Raw genomic sequence first — 24,557 nt, 5'->3', positions numbered from 1 at the left:
CAGCTTCAAAAAGATATCAAAGGAAGCAGTGTGGATAGTTTCATAAACTTACATAAGTGTTCATTTTATACTATATTGGAGGCAAGAACTTAATGTAATGGAAAAAAAGAATTTTTTTACCAAGGTCAGATCTTTTCCCAACTCTTTTAATGGTAAAGCTACAAATCAGTATTGAATGGCAATTCATTCAAATAAGCCAGCCACTACACCCACTTTATTCACTAATGATTCCATTCTTTCTTTTTCTTTCTGAGAGTTCAAAATAAACCTAGAAAGGACCCCAATGCCGTCTTTACTTCCCTTTTTTTTCCTAGAAACACCCACACTCTCCATTCACATTGTAAAAAAAAATTTCAAATGTATGTCATAGATATTTTTATTGAAGCATTTACCTTTAGGTATAGAATTGTAAGAAAACAAAACAGAATTTGCCAACAAATCATCACTCCAGCTGCTGAGGAACTAGTCAGATTCTGGAGAAATGGAACACTGTGATGGATTTTATCACCTGGGACAAACTCGCTGTATTGTCAAATATAGATTTGCCTTTTTAGCTACCTTTGCAAACACCTGAGGTTTTAATTTTTAAAATTACGTGTCAGGAAGAAAAAACTCCTTGTAGCTGAATTTTCTTTAAAAAGTTTCTGATTACTAAGATCCAAAAGTGATCAGCATTTAAAATTTGAACTAATTATCTGATACAAACATTTATGTAAGGAAAACTGTGAATGACAGGCCATTGCATTCATCAAAAAATTGCGCCCAGAAGACAAATTTTGCCGTCTGGAGCAAAACTGATACTAGAATCTGCCAGCAGAAGTACACACATATGTGTGTGGAGAGGCAGTTATGGCACATCTTGTGTGAAAATATGTATAGAACAGAAAGTAACATGAAACATGTTGTGAACAAAGAATAGAAAGATGTTCAATTTTAGGAAGTCTTTTTTTAGAAGTATTCTTAATATTGGTCAAATTTGACAAAACTCAGATGCCTTCAAGTGTAGAAAAATTATGCTTCTATTACCTTACTACATGAATACTTTAGCATGCTGCAAAGATAGTACCTGTGATCTTCTGAAAACTGGGGATTTTAATAAAAAACCAACCCAAAATTAAATGTAGTCTGCTTTTCTATAATTCTTCCTCAGGGGATGGGTAATACTGTAATTTTTATACCTAAAGATTTGCAGTTTAAAAAGAACAGGAGAATACTAAAGTTTTCTTTAACATCACTGCTGTCAGAACAAACCCAAACATATTTTTCCTTCACTTCCTCACTGGCTTCCTTAATGCCAGCCACAACTGAGAGTTCAGGCTCTTCCATACTTACGCATCACAGTTCTTCTTGCAGTTCTCGTTCTGCTTTTGCAAATCAGCAAGTGCCTCATTGCTGGTTTTTATATTTTCCTCCAACCAAGAAATTCGATTCTTTTTTTCTGTGATTTTTGCAGTGTACGCTGAAATTAAAAAATAAAGAATTATATCCATGCATTTTCAACAAATCCATGAAATAAAAAGCCTACATTCAGAATGATTAAAAATTCCTTCCAAAAAACTTAAACTCCATAATGCAAGGTGAGTGGACAGCCTGCAAATAAGCAAAGTAACAACAAAGTGAGTTAAAACATAGGGATTTTCAGCTGCATGGTACTTTAATGATCATCTAATATTGTGAGACTGACATCATTTGTGCTGTTTCTAAATCCCAGTCCTTTTAGAACTGAAGTAACTATTAGTGGTATTCCCCAGTTCAGTGCTCCCACTGAAACACTCCAAACCGTGCACTGCTCACTCATTCTCTAGCCAGAACCAGGATACTCTTTTAAACATTTGTATTCTTTTGCAGAAGACCAGAAAGTCAAATGTTCTGACTGGGAAAGTTGACTACAATAAAGGAAAAATAAAAACATCACTATAGGCATATAAGCAATTAGTAGAAAACAGAAAGAGAAAAATTAAAAAGGAATTTTACTCAATGTAGGAATGAGTAATGTATGATAAATTAATACAGGACACGGGTTAATTAATTAAAAAGTCCATTGTAATGACAGGTTCTCAAGGACTGTGATATTTGTGGAGATTCTTAAGGCAAACTCTTAATTCTGCCTCTTCTGACAGCAGACAGCTGATAACACTTTCCGAATGAGTAGTTAGGGGAGAACCCATGTTGTTGAACATGATCAGTGTTCTCTTCACAAGTAAAAGCAGTGAAAGCTATCATGCATGCTCACCTTGCAATGCAATAAGCAAAACTTGCTGAATATTTTTTCTCTGCATTTTTAAATTCTTTTTTTTTAATGCAAGGTTTCAGATTTATCAGTGCTAAATCATCCCTTGCTATCACTGCTGCCCTGAAGCACTAAATGCCAGAGTAGGTGGCCCTAAAGAGAAGTCAACTACATCCCGCCCTTCTCATCTACTCAACTGGGAAGAGCATCTTAGTGATGCAAGATGGGTCTTGAGTTGTTGGAATTACTGCTCTGGAACTTCAGTTCATCCTGAATTTGGCTCTGGTTTTGCACTACTTGCTATATATTAATTTTCAACAGCCTCTGCATTTATAGCAGAAAATAAACTACTTCTCACAGAGAAATGTCAGTCAGTGAAAAGCAAAAAATTCTCAATGTAATTTAATATCTTGGGTTATCCTGAATCATCCTTGGGTTATCTTCAGTCCCTTAATATTTTCAATGTCTAAAGTCAGTAACTTGCCTTTACTTAGCATGAAGTATAAGTATTGGACAACTGACATAGCTTCATTTCTGTAAATAACAGCTGAATGTGGCAAAATCCTGTAGAAGACTTACTGAGATTTACCAAAATATACCATAACACTATTAACAAAATATACACTTAACATCTCATTTAGCATTTTTTACAGATAAGCACTTCTGTGAGCTGTTCAACTCACCCTTTGCTTTCACAAGGACGTGGTGGGTGAGATCGATCTTACCCAATGTTAGTGCAGAGACCTGCTTCAGAGCAACACACCCATGGCTGCAGCTACACCCAGCAGAGACAACTGACACTTTTAAAGTTTACTTTATCTAACTCACTTTAAACTGTTTCTTCAGGATAAGATAAATCACACTCTAAAAGTGCCTATTTCCCTCCACTAGTAAGAAAGAGACTGTAGCCAAATAGCCTGATGAATCTCACACCAAAAGTCCAAGGCTGAATGCTACAGCTGTTCATCTGCCAAGTAATACACAGAGACAAAATTACGTCAGTGTTACTGTTTTTTGCTAAGTTTTTGAAAGACTTAACCCAAACTGCTAAAAGCCTGAGTGTTGGCTGTGTGTTTACACATATTTAGGTATCTCTGAACTGAACACAAAAGCAGCTATGCCATGTTACTACACAGCCTTTGGATTTTCCCTAAGAGCATGCTCATTTAGCCTAAGCCTGCATAAATGTTATACAAAGCCTCATCTCCAAGGTTCAATTGTGTGACTGGAGAGTTAAACCAGAATCCAAGGTGTGCCAGATTTAGTGTTACAGATGTTTTCATGTTTAAGATGCTTCAATTTAATTGTGATAATCTTCTTAATGAATAAGTACTTGCTTGGATGTATCAGTGAAGATTATTAGAAATGTTAAAATCAAAAAGAACATCAATTAGACCAGAATTTTCTCTTTTTCTTTTTTTTTTTTTTCCTGGAGGCTATGTGCTTGACTATCTACCTATGAAGTACCAGTGGCGAGCCCAGATGTTCTCAGATTGTTTGTGGTAGAGAAACTATTCTTCAGACATTCTCATGAGTGATTCCACATAGCAGCATGGTTAAAAAAATCAGTCCAGATGTAAATCCATAACATTGTGTTGTCCGTAAGCCCCAGGGGAGAACAAATTTGATGCAGAGCAAGACTTTCTCTATGGGTTTACCGTTTTGAATTTCAAATAAAGTAACCAGCTGCTTGATTGCAAAAAAAGAAGAACCAGGCTTGAGTACGTAGTAGCAACTGAGAGAACTTTCATTATTTTAAGAAAACAGAAAGAGAGAAGAAGCAGTGAGGCAGAGGTCCAAATCTGGAAAGAACAAAAAACATGAAGAAATAAAGGGAGGCAAGTGGCAGATGCATTGAGCAAGCACAGCTGAATCAAAGGGCTGCCAGTGACTGTGAGGAGCTGCAGAGTCAGAGCAGGAAATGGCGCAGCATGAAACTGGCTGTCCATGAGGCAGCTGAACAGCCTCAGCTAAAAGTCGTGAGCAAAAGCAAAGTCTGCTGGGGAGAATGAGCAAGTATTGATGGCTAAAGATGAGGCAGGGTGAGAGCAGGACACGGGACAGCTTCCACTGTTTATCCTGCTTCCGCCCCTGAGACACAGAACATGTCCCAGGACTAATGAAACAAAATCAGTGTTCAGCATCCAATAAAACGGTAATTTATCACTACTCACAATTTATCTGATGATCCACATGTTCCTTAGCATAGCGAGTTTTTTCTACCTGGAAAGCTGAAGAAGAAAATTAACCCTTTGTTATATACATATATACGAATGGAGCTGTGAAACAACATATGCTGTGCAGCATTAATTGCACAAACTCTGATAAACAAGTATTTTAGCAAAATATCTAAAGAGCAATTTTACTATTAAATAGCTGTTAGTGCCCCCCTCCACAACCTCCCAGCTAACAAAACAATATGTAGGGAAAGAACAAAAGCTTAATTATTACACATTTATTTGAAGTTAACATAACTGTTTAAAGCAGAAAATATCACTGTATGCAGTGCATAAGTAATTGTTAATTAAAAATGTATGGTATAATGACCTACCAAGTTTGACCAGAATTTCATCCAAGTTGATCGAAACCTTGTCACTCATTGTTTAAACTACAAAAGTAAAACGCAATTCAAGGATTTACACAGTCAAAAGCTTTGTTGATACAATAAACGAGCCAAAATTGCAAGACAATGCCACACATTTTAACATAAAAGGGAGAAAAGTAGTTTTAACTGCATTTGCATTACTATCTAAACCACTTTAGTGGAAGCAAATTTCTCACTCATGGTGGTAAGGGACTTGTAAGAGTCTAAACCACAGTTCGGAATAAAGGAGATTCATAATTTAGGTAAAGCGTTGCTCCTGGAGCAGTTCTGTTTGAGAGGCTTAATGTTCTCAGAAGGCATGAAGAATGCAAGGAGAGATGCTTGTGTACAAAATGCATAGCGTGTACTCCAACTGGTTACTAAGCCTATGGACTGCAGTGCTGCTGATGGAAAAGGTCCTTGAGCACTCTGCACACTCCTCCCGTACAACCACCACGTCCATTTAAATCAAAGGTGTATAAATGCTAAGTGTGATTAAAGACACAATTCTCATAAAATGGAAAACGGATTGTAATAAATTCTTTCTTCTGTTTATATCATGCTGCTATGTGCAGAAATTCAGTTATGGGTTTTTAAAGAGATGGGGGATGATGGAGATCTCTAAAAGGGATGCAAGCACCGTATATCAGAACGCTCTGGACACGGCTCGTTAGCTCAGCTGCATTAACAGTGAGCGAAGTTATCTGGACTTCAACTGTCCCACAGTGGCTTCCCCATCACACTGTGAGAGAAGCAAAGCCAGAACAAATTTGGGAGGAGGATGAGATCCTAATCCAGGATAAAGTGGAATAGAAAACAACTGCAGAATTTAACTAAAGTGGCATTAAGGCTACATCCTGCAGCACTGAGGCTGTGGGAGCGGGAGGGGGTGGAGGCAGGGTTTAAAACACTGGGTGTCTGACAGAAATGAATTTGTCTAATAGTTAAGGGAGGATCAGAACACCTAATCCAAGTGACTGGATTACCACAGGCTGTGATAAAAACTCCGAGAAAGAGATAATAGTTTTACCAAATGTATTTAAAAGATTGAAATCCTTGTTCCTAGTGCCTGGAAACACTTAAGATTGCAAATAAAAAATCTTCTGAAAATACTAAGAAAAATACTAGGAAATACCACCTCAAGCCACAGATCAAGGCAGAATATTTTTGCTTTCCCATCATGTGAAAGAAAATTCAAAGTAATTCCTTCTGATTAAAAAAACAAATCGTTTGGAGCATGTATTAAAAAGCTGTTCTCTAGAAAGAGTTTAAAAGTGTTTATTAGCTGGTTTTCTGAAACTTCCCATAAAAACTGCAAGATATTGGGGCAAATACATTTTATTTATTGTTTTATAAACTGCAACACAAAGTTCCTCAATAGAGCAGACTGTATAGATGTATATTATTAAGATAGAGACTATTATATAATCACATAAAAATACAAATAATTTTACCTTTTGAATATTTTTGTAGAAGAGTACTAATGCTTTTGTAGAGAGAACGAAAGTGGGGGTTTTTTTACTGTAGTTTTGCAATAAAACTTATGAAAAGGGTGAAGTTGCAGAAAATAGTGCTTCTGAAAGCATGCATATGTAAACTACTCATTATTCTAGTATTGTTAAAATGAATTAGTGTAACTGCAAATGTCAAATGCTTTTCTGTGCTGTGAATTAAGAGGATACAGGTGTCACTAGTAGAAAGGGCTGAGAGATTCAATGGCACTGGTAATAAATACAGTGTTTGCAGATTTTAAAAACAGTAGGTAACACCAGCCTGCAACAAACTTCGGATATCTGATGTCTTCCAGGATATGACTGTAGCAAAGACTGATTCTTGGACATACTGCAGAAAAGTAGCATCAAACCATTAGCCAACTCAGGGTGACAAATTCAGAGGAAATTCTCCTGTGTGGCTGATATTTTTGTTAAAGATAAATATGTAACACACGCGACTGGGTAAACCAGCTTCAGACTGCATCTATTCTTTCTAATGGGAATATTCAAAATGCTGCCAGGAGAAAAGTATTATTATGCATTTTGCATTTTTGCACGGCATTAATGTAATTATATGGAATTCAATCATGGCAATAAAGTTCCATATATTAGAAGATTGTCTTGGATGCAGAAGCCACAAGCAAACTGCCTGATGTGGTCTCAAGCCATTACAGCACTAACATTAATAATGCCATTTCTCCATAACCCATCTGGCAACAGCCACGTTCTTCATTAAAAGGTGGAAAATACCCATAACCTGTGAGGCAAATATCTTCCTTAAAACCCACATCTCGATTCTACCAGTTGTAGGCTGTGAAACAGCACTCATTTCAGTTGGCTCTGTATGAATAATTTTTAATTTAGCGAGGCTCCTTTGAGAGCAAACCTGTGCTTCCCCAATGCCATTCATTACTGTTTATGACTGTAAAGGTTGTTTGAATCTTCCTGAAATTTAGAAGAGCTTACATTTCGTGACTTTTTATCTCTGTTGATAAAATAAAAATGTGCCTCTCCTCGTGTTGTTTACGCTCCTCTGCCCTTCTTTTACCACACCGCTTTAGGAAACCCATGAGGAGACCTGAATCAAGCACCCACTGGATTGCCACATTTTACTTAGTCCGGCACATACCAAACAAAAGGATTTTGCTGCAGATTATTCCCTAAAGTCCTGGGATTTAAAAATTAAAACTATTTTTGTCAAAAGAGAAAAAACTGGGAGGAAACCCCCATCCTGCGGGGCACCACAGGGGCTGCGGAGGAGCGCCACAAAATGGCGGCGTGAGAAACAGGGGGCGAGTCCCCTGAGGGCGGAGAGCGGGGCCGGGGTGCCCAGGGGACCCTCTGCCTTTGGGGGACCATCAGCACTGGGAAAGCGACCAGAACGTGGCGGCCCCGCATGGTCTCGGGCGCTGCCAGAAGGGAAAGAGTGAGGAGACGTCCAGAGACTCACCCAAGGACGTCAGGCAAAGGGACCATAGCCCCGCTCCCGCCCGGACGCTGTCCCTCAGCGGCGGCCACGCCCCGCGGGGCAGCCCCCGCGTTCCGGGGCACCTCAGCCCCGCCGAAGGGCGCGGAGAGGGCGGCAGGTGCCACCTGCCCGCCGCGCTCCGTGCCGGGGGTGGTGGGAGCTGGGGTGGTCGGGCAAGCCTGGAGCAGGTTCAGCGGCCGGGAGAAGGGGCTGAGCCCGTTCACCCAGCGGAACCGCAGCGCCCGGCCGGGCGGGCTCATCGCCAGCGGCCGCGGCGCTCCGCTCCCTCAGGGCACATCGGCGGGGCGCGTGTGCCCCCCAAACTACCCGTTTGCCTGAACAGTGGGACTTATGAGGGAAAGACCAACATTTCTGAGGGCTTCGGGCGAAAAGCGATGAGGATGCTCCATCTACCGGGGGCAGCGCGCAGGCGGGCGGTGGCCGGGCGGGGAGAGGAGGCAGCGCCGCTAGAACGGGACGTCGCCTGGAAACCTACTGGGGGTTAATTACACACATCCACGCTCTGGGATGTGACACAAAAATAAGGAGCGGCAAAACGTAACGTGCTTTATCCAACCCTCCACGTCCCACTCGTGTTGCTGACCCAACTGGTGGAAATCAGCCTAAATCCTCCTTCCCTCAAGCCCTCACGGGCCCGGCCCTCAGATAGTTTAAAAAAGCATTAAAGCATCTCCCTTCTCATCCCGGAGCGCTGTTTCACACTAAGGATGCTGCGGAATGCCGCCGCTCGCCTCAACACAAGTTGTGCTCACAAAATTGCGTGCGTTTGTTTGTTTATGGAAGTGCAGCATTACAAGGCAAAAATGCATAGCCCGAGCGTGCAAGAAACTAGAAAATGCTTCCCTCCACGCTTAGTTGTGTTTTCCTCCCTATTGAGATTACTGAAGCAGAGGATGGATTTAAGATTATCAATAAGCAAAGGAAAATAAGTTGGGCGGAGGGGCACAAGCTGGAGGGAGGAAAAAAAGATCAGCCGATAAAAGAAGAAAGGATAGAGAAATAGAAACAGGACTGAAGAGAGAGACACACAGAAAACTCTGCCAACTGCAGCCCAGGTGTCAGTCAGATGCGATGCTGTTTTCAGAACAGTCAATTCAACCAACAAGAAATACAGCTTCAAAGAGAAATAGCTGACCTACCTGGTTTCAGATCAGACATGAAGAAGGGAAATAAAAAAAGAGAGGGATATGGAAAGAGGCATGTTCTTTTGGAAGCCAGATGTCTGCTCCGTGTACCCCGCTGGTGGTGAGGCTCTGTCCTTTCCAGGAGCATCTCCCACCCATCTCCCTGCCTGTCCCGGAGGGTGAGAGCCGCCTCGTTGCCCTGCTCCCTAGGGACACTCGAATTCCTAGATGCCCCTGGGGCCCTGCATTTGCCACTCCGTCTTCCCAAAACATTAAATGCTTTCCCAAGGAGAAATAGCTTCAAAGCTTTATCCTGCCTTAAGCAATTCCTTAAAGACCCTCTTAAACTTCTCGGAATGGGAATTTAACAGCAGAATAGCAGGTAACTTCAATGATGCTCATTAACACCTCCCCGTGTCCCGGTAATTTAAGTAGCGGTGCCAAGGGAAGCTGAGGTTCCCACAGATTCAAGGACCCCAGTTCACCCGGAAGGTGGTCAGTCAGTTCAACAGGCTTTGGGGAAAGCCGGTAGGGATTTCCCGGTTAATTCCTGTCCTGTTCCTGTCCTGCGGCCTGTCCCCACCGGGGCTTGGCAGGGCTAGGGAGCTCCTTCACCCATCTATTTGTTATAAGGACTCCCAACCCGAGCTTATCACTCTGCACCCACCAAAAAAACACCTTCAGAAGCTGCAGAAAGAGGAACTTTGTATCCCACTGGTTCTGTCTTGTTTGTTTTCTCCTGTTTCCCAACAGAATCCCTCTGAAAAAAAACCCAGCTAACTCCAAAGCCATAAACAACCACTTTCATTACCAATGGCAAGCAGGAAGGGCTCATTCGTATTATCATCTCTAATCAATGATTAATGGGTTGCATTACTCTGAAAAGAGACATGGTCAAGTCAGGGCTCAGAAAAGGCTCCCAGACCCTTCCCCACTGCTGGGAGATGCCCAAGCCCATCATCCTGTTAGCGGAGGGCCACGGTGCTGCCTCTTGTTGAGCTCCATGCCCCTCTCCTGTGTTCTGGCAGCTCCCCCCAGTCCTGATTGCGGCTCTTCCAGCTGACGGAGATGGCAAAGAAACCCAGGATCTTCCCCGCAGAGAGGACAGGGCACCCCGTGCCCCAGCAGCATCTGTGATCGAGTTTGGGAAGGTCTCTGGAGGCACCCGGCCAAATAACCCCAAAAGAAAGCAGGGGGATGTCACTGCCTGATTTATTGGGAAAAGGGATGGAAGGCTCCTGTCCTTATGAAGCTGCTCTGGGATAAACTGGCTCCTTGAAGCTGTAATGCTGTAGCCCAGGCAGATGCTCACCTTCAGCCGTGGCCCCAATCCTGTTTCCAAGCCCGGGGTGGTGCCTGACTCCCACATGGTACCCAAAGCTGTGGAGGAGCTCCCTGACAAGAAAAGAGGGACTCCAGTTCCTGAGCAGCCTTCAACCGTAGCGAGTCACCTCCAGGAAGGGCTGGAGTCCAGCTCAGCACCAGCGCTCAGGCCAGCCGGGACACTGGATTTCTCCTGGACTCAGCCCCAGAAACATTCAGACACCTCAGGGTATCTGACTGTGGTTCTTTACCTCCCCCAAACCCGCGAATTGTCCTCATTCCTGATTTCTGCTAAATAAGTGTTTTTGTGGCAACCCTCTTTCCCATCCTGGGAGAAGTTGTAATATTTAAAGGGAGAGGAGAGGAGAGGAGAGGAGAGGAGAGGAGAGGAGAGGAGAGGAGAGGAGAGGAGAGGAGAGGAGAGGAGAAAACTTAATGGGGGAGAAAAAGAGAAAAACACGATCAATCAAAAAAATTTCTATTTATTTGAATACTTTGGGATTTTGTTGCTTTTGTTGAAATTTTCAGTGAAAATCCTGATGGAAGCAGATTGAAGATTGTACAGGAACATCTCGTCGTAGAAGGAGATTTGGCAATATGTGTATTTACCTGCAGGTGAAGGCAGCAGCCAAACAAATCCCAAAGGATTTCAGACTTTACAACCAGGTTCATAGCTACCCCCTAAAGAAAATTAAAGATAAATCTTGGGCGGTAGATCCTTTCTGTCTGCAGCCGTGGTCTTGACCAGGGCCCTGTACAAGGAACGTCTTTCCTTACCAATCTCAAAATAATTTAGATTTTTTGAGTTTTCAGTACGTCTTTATTTTAACATCAGGTATGCCAGCCATGGCCTGATACTTCGTTTGACAAGTAACTTAAATAATACACAGAAGGACAAAGATTTAATGAATATGCAGTGTGAGTGTAGAAAGTGGGTGAACATCTCTCCCTGTCCAACAGCATTTTAGGGACTTCAGTGCTTTCAACAGGTATCAGGACCTTAAGTGAGGATCCAACCTGCTCACTCTCTCTAATATTAAGCAGATTACAGCTTCAAATGTAACTTCATTTTTAGGAAGAAATGGAACGATTGATAGCTGTTATTTCAACAGTTATGACACTCTTTAAAATAATAAGGCACGTGAAACACATCAAAACACAGGTCGTTTCCCTACCGAGCATCCCCCACTACAGCATCCTGAGCTTGAGATCCTCCCTCCATCAAAGCTCCCGGATGGCTCGGTGGGAAACGCTCCCGAAAACCCCATCCCCCCTCCCCGAGGGGGGCTGACATTTCCAGTAACCTTTTCTATCCGCGAGAGCGGGCACTGTCCTCGGGCTGAGCATCCCCCGCCTGCTCCGAGCGAGTGGGGTAAGAGCCAGCCGGGGGAGGACAGGGAACCTCCCCGCTTCCCAGTGCCCGCTCCAGCCCCGCCCGTCCCGCAGCGCTCCACGGCACCAGGCCGGATCCTGCCGAGACCCATCCAAGGCCGGAAAATCCCAGCTGGTTTCCCAGATACCCGCCCGAGGGACTGCCTGCGCTCCGGTTCTGCCGGTCAGCATCCCTTAATGAACTCCAACATCTCTGACAATCCTACCGAGACTTTAAAGTGAGGCTTCTCCTCCCAAGGGTATTTTTTAATATACTACTTAACGCCAATCAAGTGCTTTAAAAATGTATTCGCACCTCTGCTGCGTTTGGAAGCTCCGTCTAGATAAATAATCCCCAGCGACTGAGATTCTAGGACCCAGCATAGCTGGCGAATCCTTATACGAAGGTGTATAGATATGTTGCTCAGCGTATTTTTGCTTTAAGGCTCTGAGGAGAGGGGAATATGTCCTGTCCTGAGGCCAGAACACCGTGTCCATGCAGGCCGCTGAGATGCTACAGATGTCATATTTTTGATAAATATTTTTTTTTTCACGTACAATTTTATTTCTTGCTCTCCAGTGGGTTCGTCTCTGCAGCATTAACTCCTCACTCTACCTGTGGCAAGGGTCAAGGCTGTCACCCAAATAAAAGCAGTTATCTTTGCCAGCTATTATGTCAGGAGCAGGGTTTCTATTATACGGGGGGAGGGAGGGGGAAAGAAGATGGGGGTAAAAGGCCGAAATGAAGTGGGCACGGCCAAGTGCATCCCCAGGCTCGCCCGCAGCTCTAATAAGACATGGGGGCTGAGCCAGGAGCTTGGGCACCACAGGAATCTCGGCTTTCCCGGATGAGGCGCCGCGTTCCAGGGGGATGGAGTCGCTGCGATCGCTGCGGGTCGCGCTCCGGAGGCAAAGCCCGGCCCTGCCCGGTCCGGGGGTAGAGCTCTTGTGGAGCGGCGGGGCAACGGCGAACCTGCCAGGGTCCCGGCCATGGATAAAATTCCCTGGGGTCTGGGAAAGGGATGCGGGGGCCCCCTGGAAGCTGATCTCTCTCGGCCCTGGTAGCTCAAAGCAAGGAGCCCCAAGAATCTTCCCCAGACAGGGACACCGGACTGTGCCACTTCCCCAAAACAGAACCCATTGTACCCAGCTGGAGAACAGGGGCTGGGCTGGCTTCCCTCTTTGGGTCACCCTTTAAATGGTTAACACAAGGTTCCTGGGTCCATTTCGGTGTCTCTTTTCTTTCTCTTCCTCTCCCCTCCCAGCAGTGCTGCCAGCATCGCCCCATCCGGGCCGGTTTCTGGGGAACAAAGGCTGGAGACCTGGGGGACAGCCCCTCACCCCTGCGAGCTGCTCTTAATGAGGATTCATTTCTTTAGCCTACAGTCCTGGCTTTCATTATGGAGCCTGTCTCGCTCTGTTCATGGTCATTAGGCTGCAGCCCAGTAACTCCCTCGCCAGATCATGAGCATGATTTTAAAAAATAGGAAAAAAAAAAAAAAAAAGACACCTTCAGTAATATTAGTAATCATCTTCATCATCACCATCCTCATCTGGCCGTTCTAAACTAGCTACCCATTAACCCAGGCTTTCTACCCTTCTACATCTCTCCCAGCAGAGGTTTTTCTCCATCAGCCCCGTCCCGGGACGCTGCCAGGGGCTCGGTGGGTTGGGGGGCGGCGGGGCAGCTCCTGCCCGCGGGGACGCTCACAGAGCCGCCGAGGTCGCCGCCTTCTCACCCTCTCGCTGGGGAAGCCCGATGCTCATACCGAGGAGGTCTGGAGGCTTTGTAAATTGTTGCCCTAAAAGGTTATTTGGGATCTTTCGTTGACTACGTCAAAATATTGTTTTTCCCTAACGGAGAAGACAGTGGTGGGATGGAAGGCTGGAAGAGGACTCTCAGCAATATTTATAGATTATATTCTCCTCTAATTTTTTCTCCCTTTTTTTTCCCCCTAAGCAGATCGGCAAACTAAACCTGGGTAAAGGTGAAGCCGAAAAGTCTCCCCTTTTATTTTTTTTAAGTTTCTATGAAGTGTCTCTGAACTCGTGAGTTTTGTGTGCGCTTTTATGTCTCCCCAGCTCTGTCGGGTTTTATGAAAATGAGCAGTATTGAAAGCTTTTCCATCCCGCTAGCTGTGAGCCTCACATAAATGATGTAAATGGCTCGAAGGGTTTTTTTCAAGTGAACTGTGTAGATCTGTGAAAATAATATCAGGGTTTTCCGTCAGAATGAGCTTAGCACTGTACTGAGGCGTACCATAATCTGACCCGACACCTCCGACCATCTGCGCTATCTATCTGCCTTCTGATTTACCAAATCTTCACAAGCAAAAGACAAATTGTACTTGATACTAAAGAAAAGACGGCGAGCCTCAGTCCAGCTCCATTTCTGCGGAGAAATGATTGGAGAAAATGTAAATCTGTTTAATTTCGGTCTACAAGCAACTAGCAAAGGAGCTTTCGTAAAGAAGGGAAGAAAGGAAAACAAAAACAATAGAGGGGAAAAAAAGAATTGGGGGGGAGGGAAGAGACAACAACAAGAGATCAAATTAAGAAGGGATTTTTTTTGACAAGCATTCTAGAAAAAAATACATTGCAAACAGCAGAAGGGAGAACATACTGAGCTTAATTCAAAATATATGCTGCCTTTCCGAGCATAGTCCCTAATATTCCCGGGAAGAAATTGCCACTGGGCAGCTATATGTAGAATAAAGAGTGGCTTCTTGATCATCCTCCCGTTCTCTACAGAAAATAAATCGTATCCTCGCAGCTCAGAAAGTGATTTCATCCCACTCCGAGACGTCCGGAGCTGGTCCCCCTCCTCCGAAGGGGCGGCCGGGGCTCACCTCGCACCCAGCCCTGCGGTCGCTCTCTCGGGGCACCGAGGGGGGAAAAAACCCGCGGGGAATGATTACTGCGAGGTGATCAATATTTCAAAAGATTCCCGAAATCTGCTTTAAGTCGCTTTCCTGACCTACAAATGACTTCTCACTCCTCGCGACTATTCTCGGCGTCTTTTCAGGACTGTTCAGCCGAAAACAATAAGGATTTAAATGTTAAAAAAAAAAAAAAAAAAAAAAAAAAAAAAAAAAAAAAAACTTTGGTTGAACGGGGAAGGGCGCTGGGCTCTTTGCAGATAATTCCTCGTCTTATCAGAGATGGGAAGTCATCTACAGGGAGAACGGGGAGAGTTTTTCCCTAAATCTCTGCTGTTCCTGACGTCCTCCCGCTGCATCCATTGTCAGTGACACTCCCAGCATCACGGTCACTGTTATACAGGCAGTTTTTTTATCTGATTTATCAGCTCTGCCTTATTCCCCTCTCCGCCCGCGGGTGCGCGGAGCTCTGTGCGAACATCACCGTGCCGGACCCCACAGCTTTACCGGGGAGAGTGTGGGGGTCCCGGCCGCCCTATGGCTGGGACCACTCCCTCCAACCTGCCGACAGCACCCTGCAGCGGGAGTCCCCTTCCCGCCCCGCAGCCTGCCTTCCCTGGGCCGGCCAGGCGGCTCTGCCCTGCCCGGGTCAGCGGGACAGGGCGGCGGGGTCGCGGTCCCCGGGGAGCGGCCGGGGCGCCGCGCGTAGCGGGGCGGGGAGCGGGGCGGGGAGCGGGGCGGTGCAGGGCCTTCCTCCGTGATTGGCAGCGGCTGACAGTGAGTGGCAGCCCCGCCATGGAAACCCGGGAGCCAATCTGCCGAGCCCGCAGCAAATCAGCCTCTCCCGCAGCAGCGCGGCGGCGGCGCGGAGCTGCCCTTGTGCCTTTTCTGCTTTCCTTTTTTTCTTCTTCTCTTTTTTTCCTCCTTTTTTCTTCCCCCCCCCCCTTCCTTGCCTCCCCCCCGCCCACCCTCCCTCCCCGCTCCATCCTTCTCCGCCTCGCCCCTGCCCACCGCCCCCAGTCGCCGGAGCTGCCGAGCGGTTCCCATCTCCTCTCCGCCCTCCGCCGTCCCTCCCGCGGCAGCTCCGCCGGCTCCGGCAGAGGCAGCAGCGGAGCGAGGGGCGGCCCCGGGGCCGCTGCCCCTTCCCCGCCGCGGGGCTGTGCGCGGTGGCGGCGGGCATCGCCGGGGGTGCGCGGAGCGCGGAGCGGAGCCCGGCGCCGCCTCCATGTTCCAGCTGCCCATCCTCAATTTCAGCCCGCAGCAGGTGGCCGGGGTATGCGAGACCCTGGAGGAGAGCGGGGATATCGAGCGCCTGGGGCGCTTCCTCTGGTCCCTGCCCGTGGCCCCCGCGGCCTGCGAGGCGCTCAACAAGAACGAGTCGGTGCTGAGAGCCCGGGCCATCGTGGCCTTCCACACGGGGAACTACCGGGAGCTCTACCACATCCTGGAGAATCACAAGTTCACCAAGGAGTCCCACGCCAAACTGCAAGCCCTCTGGCTGGAAGCGCACTACCAGGAGGCGGAGAAGCTGCGGGGCCGACCCCTGGGGCCGGTGGACAAGTACCGGGTGAGGAAGAAGTTCCCGCTGCCCCGCACCATCTGGGACGGCGAGCAGAAGACACATTGCTTCAAGGAGCGGACGAGGCATTTACTGCGGGAGTGGTACCTGCAGGACCCTTACCCCAACCCCAGCAAAAAGCGGGAACTGGCTCAGGCCACGGGACTTACCCCCACGCAAGTGGGCAACTGGTTCAAAAACCGCAGGCAAAGGGACAGGGCAGCAGCCGCTAAGAACAGGTAAGGTGCTGCCCGTCCCGTCGGGACACAGGTTCCCCCTTAGGGAGGTTTCGCCCCCGCCCGCCGAGGCCGAAGGCTGCGGGGAGGCGGTGCGAGACTGCCGGCAGAGGATGGGGAAACGAGCCCGGGAGATTTCTCCCCGGGAAATGCAGCGAAATAAAGCAGAAGCAGCGGGAATTACTTCGTTTTAATAGGGGAGGATCCCCGCCCTGGGCTCCCTCTTGTCTGCCCTGTGGGGGAGCGGGACAGGGGGAGCAGGAGAGGGGCCGCCTGGAGCCACCGGCTGGAGCTGGCGGCAGACGGGCCGTGTTCAGGGGCCGAGCGGAGACAAACCCCCTTCAAAGTTTTGCCCGGACATATAAATACCGGTTTGAGATATGTCCGTCCTGAGAAGAGCCAGCCATACCCTCTGCGGGCCGTGCCCCAGCCGCCGTGCCCTGTTCTCCGCTGGAGCCATCCGGGAGCATTCCTTGGGATGTTGTTCTTATTTCTATTTTAAATACATAAATATATAATAGAAAACTATATATAAAAATTTTTTTATAAAATATGTTAGAAAATAAAATCACGGCTCTAAATGAGGAATGTTAGCCCAACGCTAGTGGCACAAGCAGACTCCCCGGCAAGAAGGGGAGGGAGCAGAGTTCCCCCGTTATCTCCTCTCCAGGATCCCGGGGCGGGGTAAATTCCCCTGTCACCCCTCAGCCTGGCTGTCGCACGTCGGGGACGTGGGTACTCTCACCCGGAGCCCTTTTTTATCGGCTGAGGGAAGATGTAAGGCCTACTGGAGGGGAGACGCCGCCCGGGAGCTGCTGCAGGGAATTACTAACCCCTAAGATGAGGCCCGGTTTGGGGGCAGGTTACGGAGGAGGGGGACAGCCTTCCCCTGGGTGTGCCAGCCGAGGAGCGGGGCTGACCCTGGGGTGGGCACTCGGTTTGTCAGACAGAGCTGAGGAACTGGGTGCCCACCCAGCTTCTCCTCTCTGCTGTCGCTGGTATAACCGGTGAGAGCTGGAGGTCGGGGGCAGCGGCGTGGGGGTGCAGGTCGGGGGAGCCCCTGGGGGGGACACAGGCGACACAGGCGGGTGCCGGGGTGCGGAGGGCGGGCGGTGATGCTGTGTGTGCCGCTTCCTTGCAGGCTACAGCAGCAGGTCCTAACGCAGGGCTCGGTGCGCTCGCTGCAAGCGGAGGAGGAGAGCGGCGGGGAGGCGGTGGGGGCCGCCTCCAGCCCCGCAGCCAGCCTCTCCAGCAAAGCGGCCACCTCCGCCATCTCCATCACATCCAGCGACAGTGAATGTGACATCTGACACCACCGCCATGGCAAACCGGGGCGAGCGGGAGGCCCGGCTCACCGGTGCCTGCCGACACGGCCAGAGCAGCGGGGCTGGCAGTGCCCGGCGCGGACGCCGAACGCGGGGTACGGGGCGCTCTCCGCGGCCGCCGGCCCGCGCCTCCCTCCCAGCCCTGCAGCAGACTGCATTAAAAAACATCATTAAAATCGTTGTCGCCTTTATTTCTAAGGATTTGCAGAATTGATGCCTAAAAAGAAATAATTAAATAAAGCCCAGAAAACGTAAAAAAAAAAAAAAAATCATCAAAAAACCGAATGCCAAGTTGCAAAATGTCTGAGCCCCTGCCCTTATCCCGCAGGGTTGTTTCATGTTGAACAGACGCAGTTCTTCTGGTTGGGTTTTGCTTTACTTTAAAGGGTTTTTTATATATATATATATAATGTTTATTTACTTATTTAAGGGATTGCTATGGTAGATTTTTTTCTATTATTATTATTAATTATTATTATTTTTGGCTTGTTCTCTATGTGCACAGGTGACTTGTAGAGCATGTGCAGGACGAAACTGTATGAAGCAGCCTAAAACCATAATAAAATATTTGGTGAACGACCCTCGCATCTGCTTTGAAATGACGGTGTCGGTCTCAAGCCCGCCAGTTTACGCAGAGCAGATCTCCGAGGCCACGGGTATTTCAGCAGCAGCTCGGCAGAAACCGAACTAGCGGGTTCCCGGGACCGGGGGTGATGTCTTTGCCAGGCAGGGAGCCGGGAGGAGCCGGGATGAGGTGAAAGGAGTGGGAACGGGGCTGGCGGGGGATGCGGGTGCCCGAGGAAGGGAAGGAGGCAGCATCGCCGCAGCTTCTTCTCTCCCAAGGGCTGAAGCTTTGGGGATTATCGGAGGCGAATTTTCTGAGACGGACGAGGAAAAAAAAAAAATGAAAAAGAAAAAAAAAACTATTATGGAGAGAAACGGTCGGGGCACAGCCCAGCCGGGGAAATTAAGTTTCCTCCCTCACCTGGCAAAGGCAAGGAGAAGATGGGGAACGAACAGTTCTCCATGCCAGTGAAAGGCCATAACGGGGGCGAAATTACCCCAAATCGCGATGTGCCAGGGGCTGTCCCCACCATCCACCTCCTTCGCTTTGTTTTGCGCCGGTTTTGCTGGAGGAGACCAAACGCCAGGTCCAAAGGAGCGTGCTAAGCTTTTTTCCCCAGCAGAAGGATTTCATATTATACAATTTGACATTGATCTTTAAATCGCCTGAGCTGTGCTTTTTTTGTCTTCTCGGTCTCATCGCGTTTACTTCCCTGTCCTCAGAGAGATGCCTCCCCGGTAAGCTGATTGCTCGGTTCGTTTTATTTAGCAGCCGAAGCTTGGCACCGGGGAAAGCCGGGCGGCGCTGGGAGCGGGAGATGCCCCGGCTCCCGCTCGGCTCTGGCTGCCTGCAAGGGCAGCGGCCGGGGGTGGGGCACAGGGGCATTTCAGCTCCGTGATAGTTTAATTCAGTCCTGCTGCCTTTTATCGGGAGGTATATTCCCGTCTCGGCAGTGACCTTTCCCTCTTTTCCTAAGTTTGAATTTAAAACCTGGATTCAGGGCGTTTACACCGCCGATGCCTAAATCTGCGTTCCGTCCCCAAAATCATGTGCCTTGGTTTTCCTTTCAGACTGTTCCAGGGATGGGCCAGGTAGCAGGAATTTTTTAGCTTTTTTTTTTTTCCAAGTCAATTTACAGGCAGCTCTCTCCCTGGTGGGGTGTAACGGGCAAATAATCTACATTTTAGGAGTGCGGAAGTGTTGGATCGAAGGGCGGGGAGCGGGGGCAGAGTCCGGGTCTCCACCTGCCTTTGGGGTACCCACCTGCGGGAGGGTCCGGAGCGCACTTTGGACCCCAAACCCTGAGGTTTATTGCCTCCTGAACTCCATCGGATTTAAGCCGTGCAAGAACAGCCCGGGTTTGCTGTTCTAGCGTCAAATGAGGCTGGAGTTTTACCTTGAGTTTGGGGTTCGCTTCCCACCCACGAGGTTGTTTTGGGAGTAAAAGCGGTGTTCTCCCTCAAAACGGAATCTGCTGAAACACATCGTGTTCTTCCTTTATTTCTTTTCTTCCCCGGGAATCGGTGAATCTGATTCAATTTCTCCGTCGGCTTCTCTGGGCAGAGTAGCAGCGCTTATTGTGGGGAATTAAATCTTTCGGAAAGATATAAAGAGAGCGGAGAGCACATGCGCTCAGCGTGTCGTAAAGTGGGATTTCTTTCCAACTAAAAAACACCTGGAATTTGGACAACAGGCAACGGGTTAATACTGTCTCCTTCGACAAAGGGTTTGAGCGTCATGAAGGATGCGGGATCTCCCCGAGTGGGCAGTGGAGGGACTCTCCCGCGGATGCTGGCGGCGAAAGCACAAACCAACCTCTTCCGAAAGAGCGGCCGGGGCGGGGGAAGGAGCACGGAGCAGCCCCGCTGCCCGGCCTTGCTTGCTGTGGGAGAACGGGAGAACCGAGCGTCTCCCAGCTCCGCTCTTCCCCGCCGGGGCTCCGCAGGGGCCGGGGCCGCGGGGCTGCGCCGGCGCCTTTGGTTAGACCGAAAAGACCCAAAATAAAAAAAAAGCGGTTTCCCCACCCCGTCCCCCCGTTGTTTTTTTTTCCTTCTGCCCTTTCCCTTCCCTTATTGAAAGTGAATGCCTTTCCCCTGGCATTTTCAGCATTTTTTTTTACCCCAAAGATCAGCCCAAGCCGTCGCCCTCCCGAGCCTCTGGTTGCTTTAAAAATAATAATAATTATAAACGGGTAAGAGTGAAGGAGCTTGTATTTACACTAAACAAAACGCTCCCAAAAGGGTCACTAAAAAAGTCTGCCTTGACCCCTCTCTCTCCGGTTTAACAAAGAAGGAAAATATTGTATCAAAAGTGAAGTGAATGGGGAAGGCGGAGAAGAGAAACAGCTTTTCCTCTCTTCAGCTGGGAAGGGGGGAGAAACGTTTGAATATTTCCGTTTCTTTTGAGAAGCGGGGCAGCCCCGGGCAGGGCTGAATGGGAAAGTCTTGTAAGCGGGCTGGGAGGCTGTCAAACTGCTCAGAGTAATCACTGCTAATGAAGGGGTCTCCAGCCCTCCCTGGGACAAAGGATGCTTACGAGTGCTCGCCGGGGCTGAATACCTAATAAGTTTGCGAGGGGGAAAAATGAGTGAGCTGTCCGTAAATTGATTTTGCAAGGAAAAAAAAAAAAAAAACCAACAGAAAAAACTCCTTGCAACAACAACAAAAAAGGAAAAAGCAAAGGCTTGCAGGCTGGGGAGAGAGCCTGGCCCCAGTGCAGCTGGGGACAGAAGGCCCACTTTTCCAGGTAGCATTGTCCCAGTCCCACACTGCAGAGGAGGACTGCTGCTGCTTGCAGTGGAAACTGGGGTGCAGGGAGGGCTGGGGGACGCAAGAGCCTTGGAAAAACCACACTGGCCTCTCCAGGCCGAGAGTACTGCGCCAGCTGCTGCCTGGCCCATGCGGGTGCTCCCTGTATGCCCATCCTCATGCTCCACTTTGCACAAGCCTTGCAGAGTGCTCATCCCATCCCCATCCCACAGCGCAGTCCCACAAAAGGGACTGTTCCCTATTTGTTCTGCCACTGCCTTTTGCCCCTTTTCTAACCACAGTGTTTTCTTTGCAGAACAGAAAAAGGGAGGTGTCTGGAAATCTGTCAAATATTGCACTGCCGCCAGCACTTCTCTTGGCTGGGAGGGCTCCTGTACAAAGGGTCAGCTTTGGCTTGCTGGCCTGGAGCTGGGTGCTGGGAGATGTAGGAAGGGGCTGGATTTGGGGGGAAACACCCCTGTGTGACAAGAAGAGCGTGTGTGTGTGTCATAGCTGTGGGAAGCAAGAGAGTGAGCCGCGTTTTGGGTGTTTCACGCATCCAATTAAAGGCTTGGGAGGATCAGACTCTCTCAGATCCAGTTACCCCTGGCCGCTGCTGGGGTAATACCATGAGAGAGAGCGTAATACTCCCCAGCCACGTCTGCCCCCGCCTCTCAGCAATGCCAGGCACCAGCTTGTCCATGTTTCTGTTATTTCTTTCTTCTCCAGGAGAAGATCCACATGTGTTTGCTGGAGAGAAGGATGGAGGCATCGGAGGCCAAAGGGAAAGGGCACTGTGGGGTGCAGAAGCTGCCAAACTTTGACCTGTTCTTTCCCTTGTCCCTTCCCCAAGGCTACCTTGCAGCCCCAGCACCCCAAAGGAGCCAGAACCCTGGGCTGACCTTGGTGTGCCCCCCTGAGGGGGGCCCAGAGGGTGAGACCTAGCTGAGAATCCAGGGAAGAAACATTTCATCTTAGATCCTTTGAGGCTTACAGCACTTTGCACTCTATCAGCATTTATTCTTGGCACCAGGGTGACAGAAAAAGCCCATGGATTTATGTTCCTTTCTGTCAGGACTTGCTGCAAGACCCCCAGTCAAAGGCCAGGAAAAAGCTTCCCTTCCTTCATCACTAGTTGCATCCAGTCTAAACTCCCCCAAATTGCAGAAATTCCCAAGAAAGCTCATTTTCATGCCGCTGCCTTCTGATCTGTGGCATAGGCCTCTCTGGCACACACCTTCCCCTGCAAGAAATAAGGCTAGGAAGGAAATTTCCAGCTTCAAACTGTGTAAAAGCAAAGTGGGTTCACATATTTGTACCCTCTGCCTCTTCCCAGAGGTGGGAGAGAGGCACTGTTGCCCCATAATCCTCCATACTTTGTTAATTTTCTTCTTACACTTAGCAGAGCTGGTGCCATTCCATCCCACTGGAGTCAGCCCAGAGCATCAGCCCTCACCACTGCTTCTACTATTTCTGTCCTAGAAATCCTAAAAATGATACCAGACACCCAGTGTTCTCCCTTTACAGGCTCTCTTCTCACTGTGAGGAGTAAAACCCAGGGGACTTGTCTTGTATCTTGGGATTGTCCAACAGTGCTGAGCTAAACCCCCTTCTCTGGGTGACCCTGACACCCAGCATGCGTGGGATGGGATCCTCACCCTCCCCATTTACTGCTGAGGGAAAAGCGTCTCCTCTCCAGCAATGCCCAAGAAGGGGCTTGATGGGACCTCCAGGACTTCTTCCACACCATGCAGCCAAATAAATGCTGTCAGACAACCTTGCAGCTCACTATCCCCCAAATCTGGATTTGCAGCTCATTTTCAGGCAACCAGGACAGCTTTATCAGGAGGGTGTCCATATGGAGACCAGACTTACAGGGTGGTCTCTTTTTTCCCTAGCACACCTTCATCCATCACACACTCCTGACTGGAAAACACCTGGCAGGGTTTTATCTCTTTATTGTCACAGTACCTGCAGTGGAGCAGGAAGACACTCTGCCGGGTCTGTGCTATTAAATGACCGGTCCTGACACTGCTGCCTGCTGGTGGGGCACTGCTCCATGATTTTCAGCTCCCTCACCCTCCCAATAATATGTCTGTGCTCATGGGAAAGACTCTGTATGCTATGCTAGCTATTGAGCTCTTCCCTAGGGATCGTGTGAGACAGCTCTGCCTGGTCTGAGGCAAACCTGAGCCAGGGACTCTTCTAACGTTTTAATAGGATAAGTGATGAACCTCAGTGCCCTCATATGCTTTAATGTACAGATACAGCCAGACTAAATCACTTGAGACATCCCAAACAGCCTAAAGGATTTAGACACATCTCTTTATTTCCATTTAAAGCTGTTCCTCTTGATACCCTCTTTTTTTCCTTTTCTTTTTTTTTAGCAGTCTGATATAAAGCAAAGATGTGAGAGGAGAGGTTGTCACAGTCTAGAGGTAGGAACGGAACAGAAGCATCTATTTGTCCTGAGCACCCACATCTTATTTGCAGCAGTCTCAGAAGTTCAACCCCTTTGAAAACTCCACAAAAGCTGGATAAAGGTTTCAGAGTGGAGCCTCTAAGAGATAAATAGCCACTGCTGAGACCTGCATGCACACACAGGTATTGATCAGCAGAACAAGCTTCTCAGCCTTTATTCAATAACTCCATAGTAACCCCAATGACACACTATTTGGGGCTTCTCCAGGACAAGCAGGAAGTTTTAACCCAGCACTACCTTCTCTTTTTCAAGACCTGTTGATTTCAACAGACAACTCTACAATGGGAGAGCAAGACTTGATTTTTTTTTTACCTGCAAGCCTTTTTCTCATCTGAATCTTCTTTCAATGCTTTTAGTGGTTCTATTCAGGACAAAGCCATCCCATTCCTCCCAGTTTCACCCACTGAAATGCATGTGCTGCTTCAGAAGCAATTCTTGAAAGCTTTCATAGCATGTAGTTGTAATACCAAGGTAACCAAGGATGGAATGAGAGCTCTTGTCTTGGAACTTTGTATAGGAGGGTAATTCCCCATTAAATGTACAGTGAAGCAGTCACACACAGGGACACTCAGCTCCAGTCTCTTTCAGGCACCTCGAAGAAACACAAGAACTCACAACTCCTCAGGGAGCAAATCACTGTGTCTGCAGGCTGGGAAAAAGCTTTCTCATGAACATCTCTATCAGGACACTTATACTGGAAACTGCTCTTCAGGCCAGGTCATTTCTTAAGCCAATTTGAAGACTTTATAGGTTGTTCTTCAAAATTACCTTGGCTTGCAACCATTTTCTCTACCACACCTTCCACTAGTGCAGGTCAGCAGCTGGTCCCTGGAGTCACCTTGGGGATAGATGTCCCCAAAACTGACATGGAGGGGTTTGATCTCCAGGGGCTGCTGTGTGGCCAGTGGGAGAGAGCAGTGCTCAGGCAGGTGACTCAGGGTGCCTAATCCCACTCTGGTTGTGCTGGTGCAGTAATCCAGCCCCATCAATCTGGCTCTGTTGCCCAGAGAGCCGGCGCCACCCTCCTCCCCCTCTGTCCTTAGCAGCAAGGAGATCTAGGCAGTTTTAACCAAGATCAGCTCTCTAACCAAGTTCACTGTCTGCCAAGGCTCATCTCTGCCTGTTGACCGCAGAGTGAGAGGAGGCTCCTG

General features: G+C 48.2%; 2 protein-coding genes and 1 long non-coding RNA gene across 3 annotated transcripts in view; 1 reads left to right on the top strand and 2 right to left on the bottom strand.

Annotated features, from left to right (window-relative positions):
* CUNH14orf39 (chromosome unknown C14orf39 homolog) overlaps positions 1-8,144 on the bottom strand; it is a 28,982-nt gene extending 20,838 nt beyond the window's left edge. The window contains exons 1-4 of the mRNA XM_042048288.1: positions 7,758-8,144; positions 4,782-4,838; positions 4,405-4,461; positions 1,333-1,459 (exon numbers count right to left, since the gene is read on the bottom strand). Of these exons, the coding sequence (XP_041904222.1) occupies positions 1,333-1,459; positions 4,405-4,461; positions 4,782-4,830 (233 nt within the window). The 5' untranslated portion in view covers positions 4,831-4,838; positions 7,758-8,144. The remainder of the gene's footprint in view (positions 1-1,332; positions 1,460-4,404; positions 4,462-4,781; positions 4,839-7,757) is intronic.
* Positions 8,145-15,470: 7,326 nt separating this feature from the next.
* SIX6 (SIX homeobox 6) lies at positions 15,471-18,191 on the top strand. Its single transcript, XM_042047977.1, has 2 exons — positions 15,471-16,290; positions 17,429-18,191. Exons 1-2 carry the CDS (start codon positions 15,719-15,721, stop codon positions 17,595-17,597), a joined length of 741 nt encoding a protein of 246 aa, XP_041903911.1. The 5' UTR covers positions 15,471-15,718; the 3' UTR covers positions 17,598-18,191.
* A 257-nt stretch (positions 18,192-18,448) lies between these two features.
* On the bottom strand, positions 18,449-18,973 carry LOC121674030. The gene is made up of 2 exons (XR_006019410.1): positions 18,598-18,973; positions 18,449-18,490 (listed from the first exon to the last, which is right to left on the bottom strand). It is a non-coding gene; the product is annotated as an uncharacterized LOC121674030 (long non-coding RNA).
* Positions 18,974-24,557: the final 5,584 nt, after the last annotated feature.

Source organism: Corvus kubaryi, unplaced genomic scaffold (assembly GCF_017639235.1).
Source record: "Corvus kubaryi isolate FWS band 111438036 unplaced genomic scaffold, C.kubaryi_AGA036_p1.0 66, whole genome shotgun sequence".
Taxonomy (NCBI): domain Eukaryota; kingdom Metazoa; phylum Chordata; class Aves; order Passeriformes; family Corvidae; genus Corvus; species Corvus kubaryi.
This window is presented reverse-complemented; position numbering and strand designations above follow the sequence as displayed.

Bases quoted from the DNA above. Each gene is read 5' to 3' on its own strand.
- SIX6 (XM_042047977.1), top strand. From the start codon at position 15,719: ATGTTCCAGCTGCCCATCCTCAATTTCAGCCCGCAGCAGGTGGCCGGG. The intron at 16,291-17,428 runs GTAAGGTGCTGC...GCTTCCTTGCAG, and splicing joins GCAGCAGCCGCTAAGAACAG to GCTACAGCAGCAGGTCCTAA.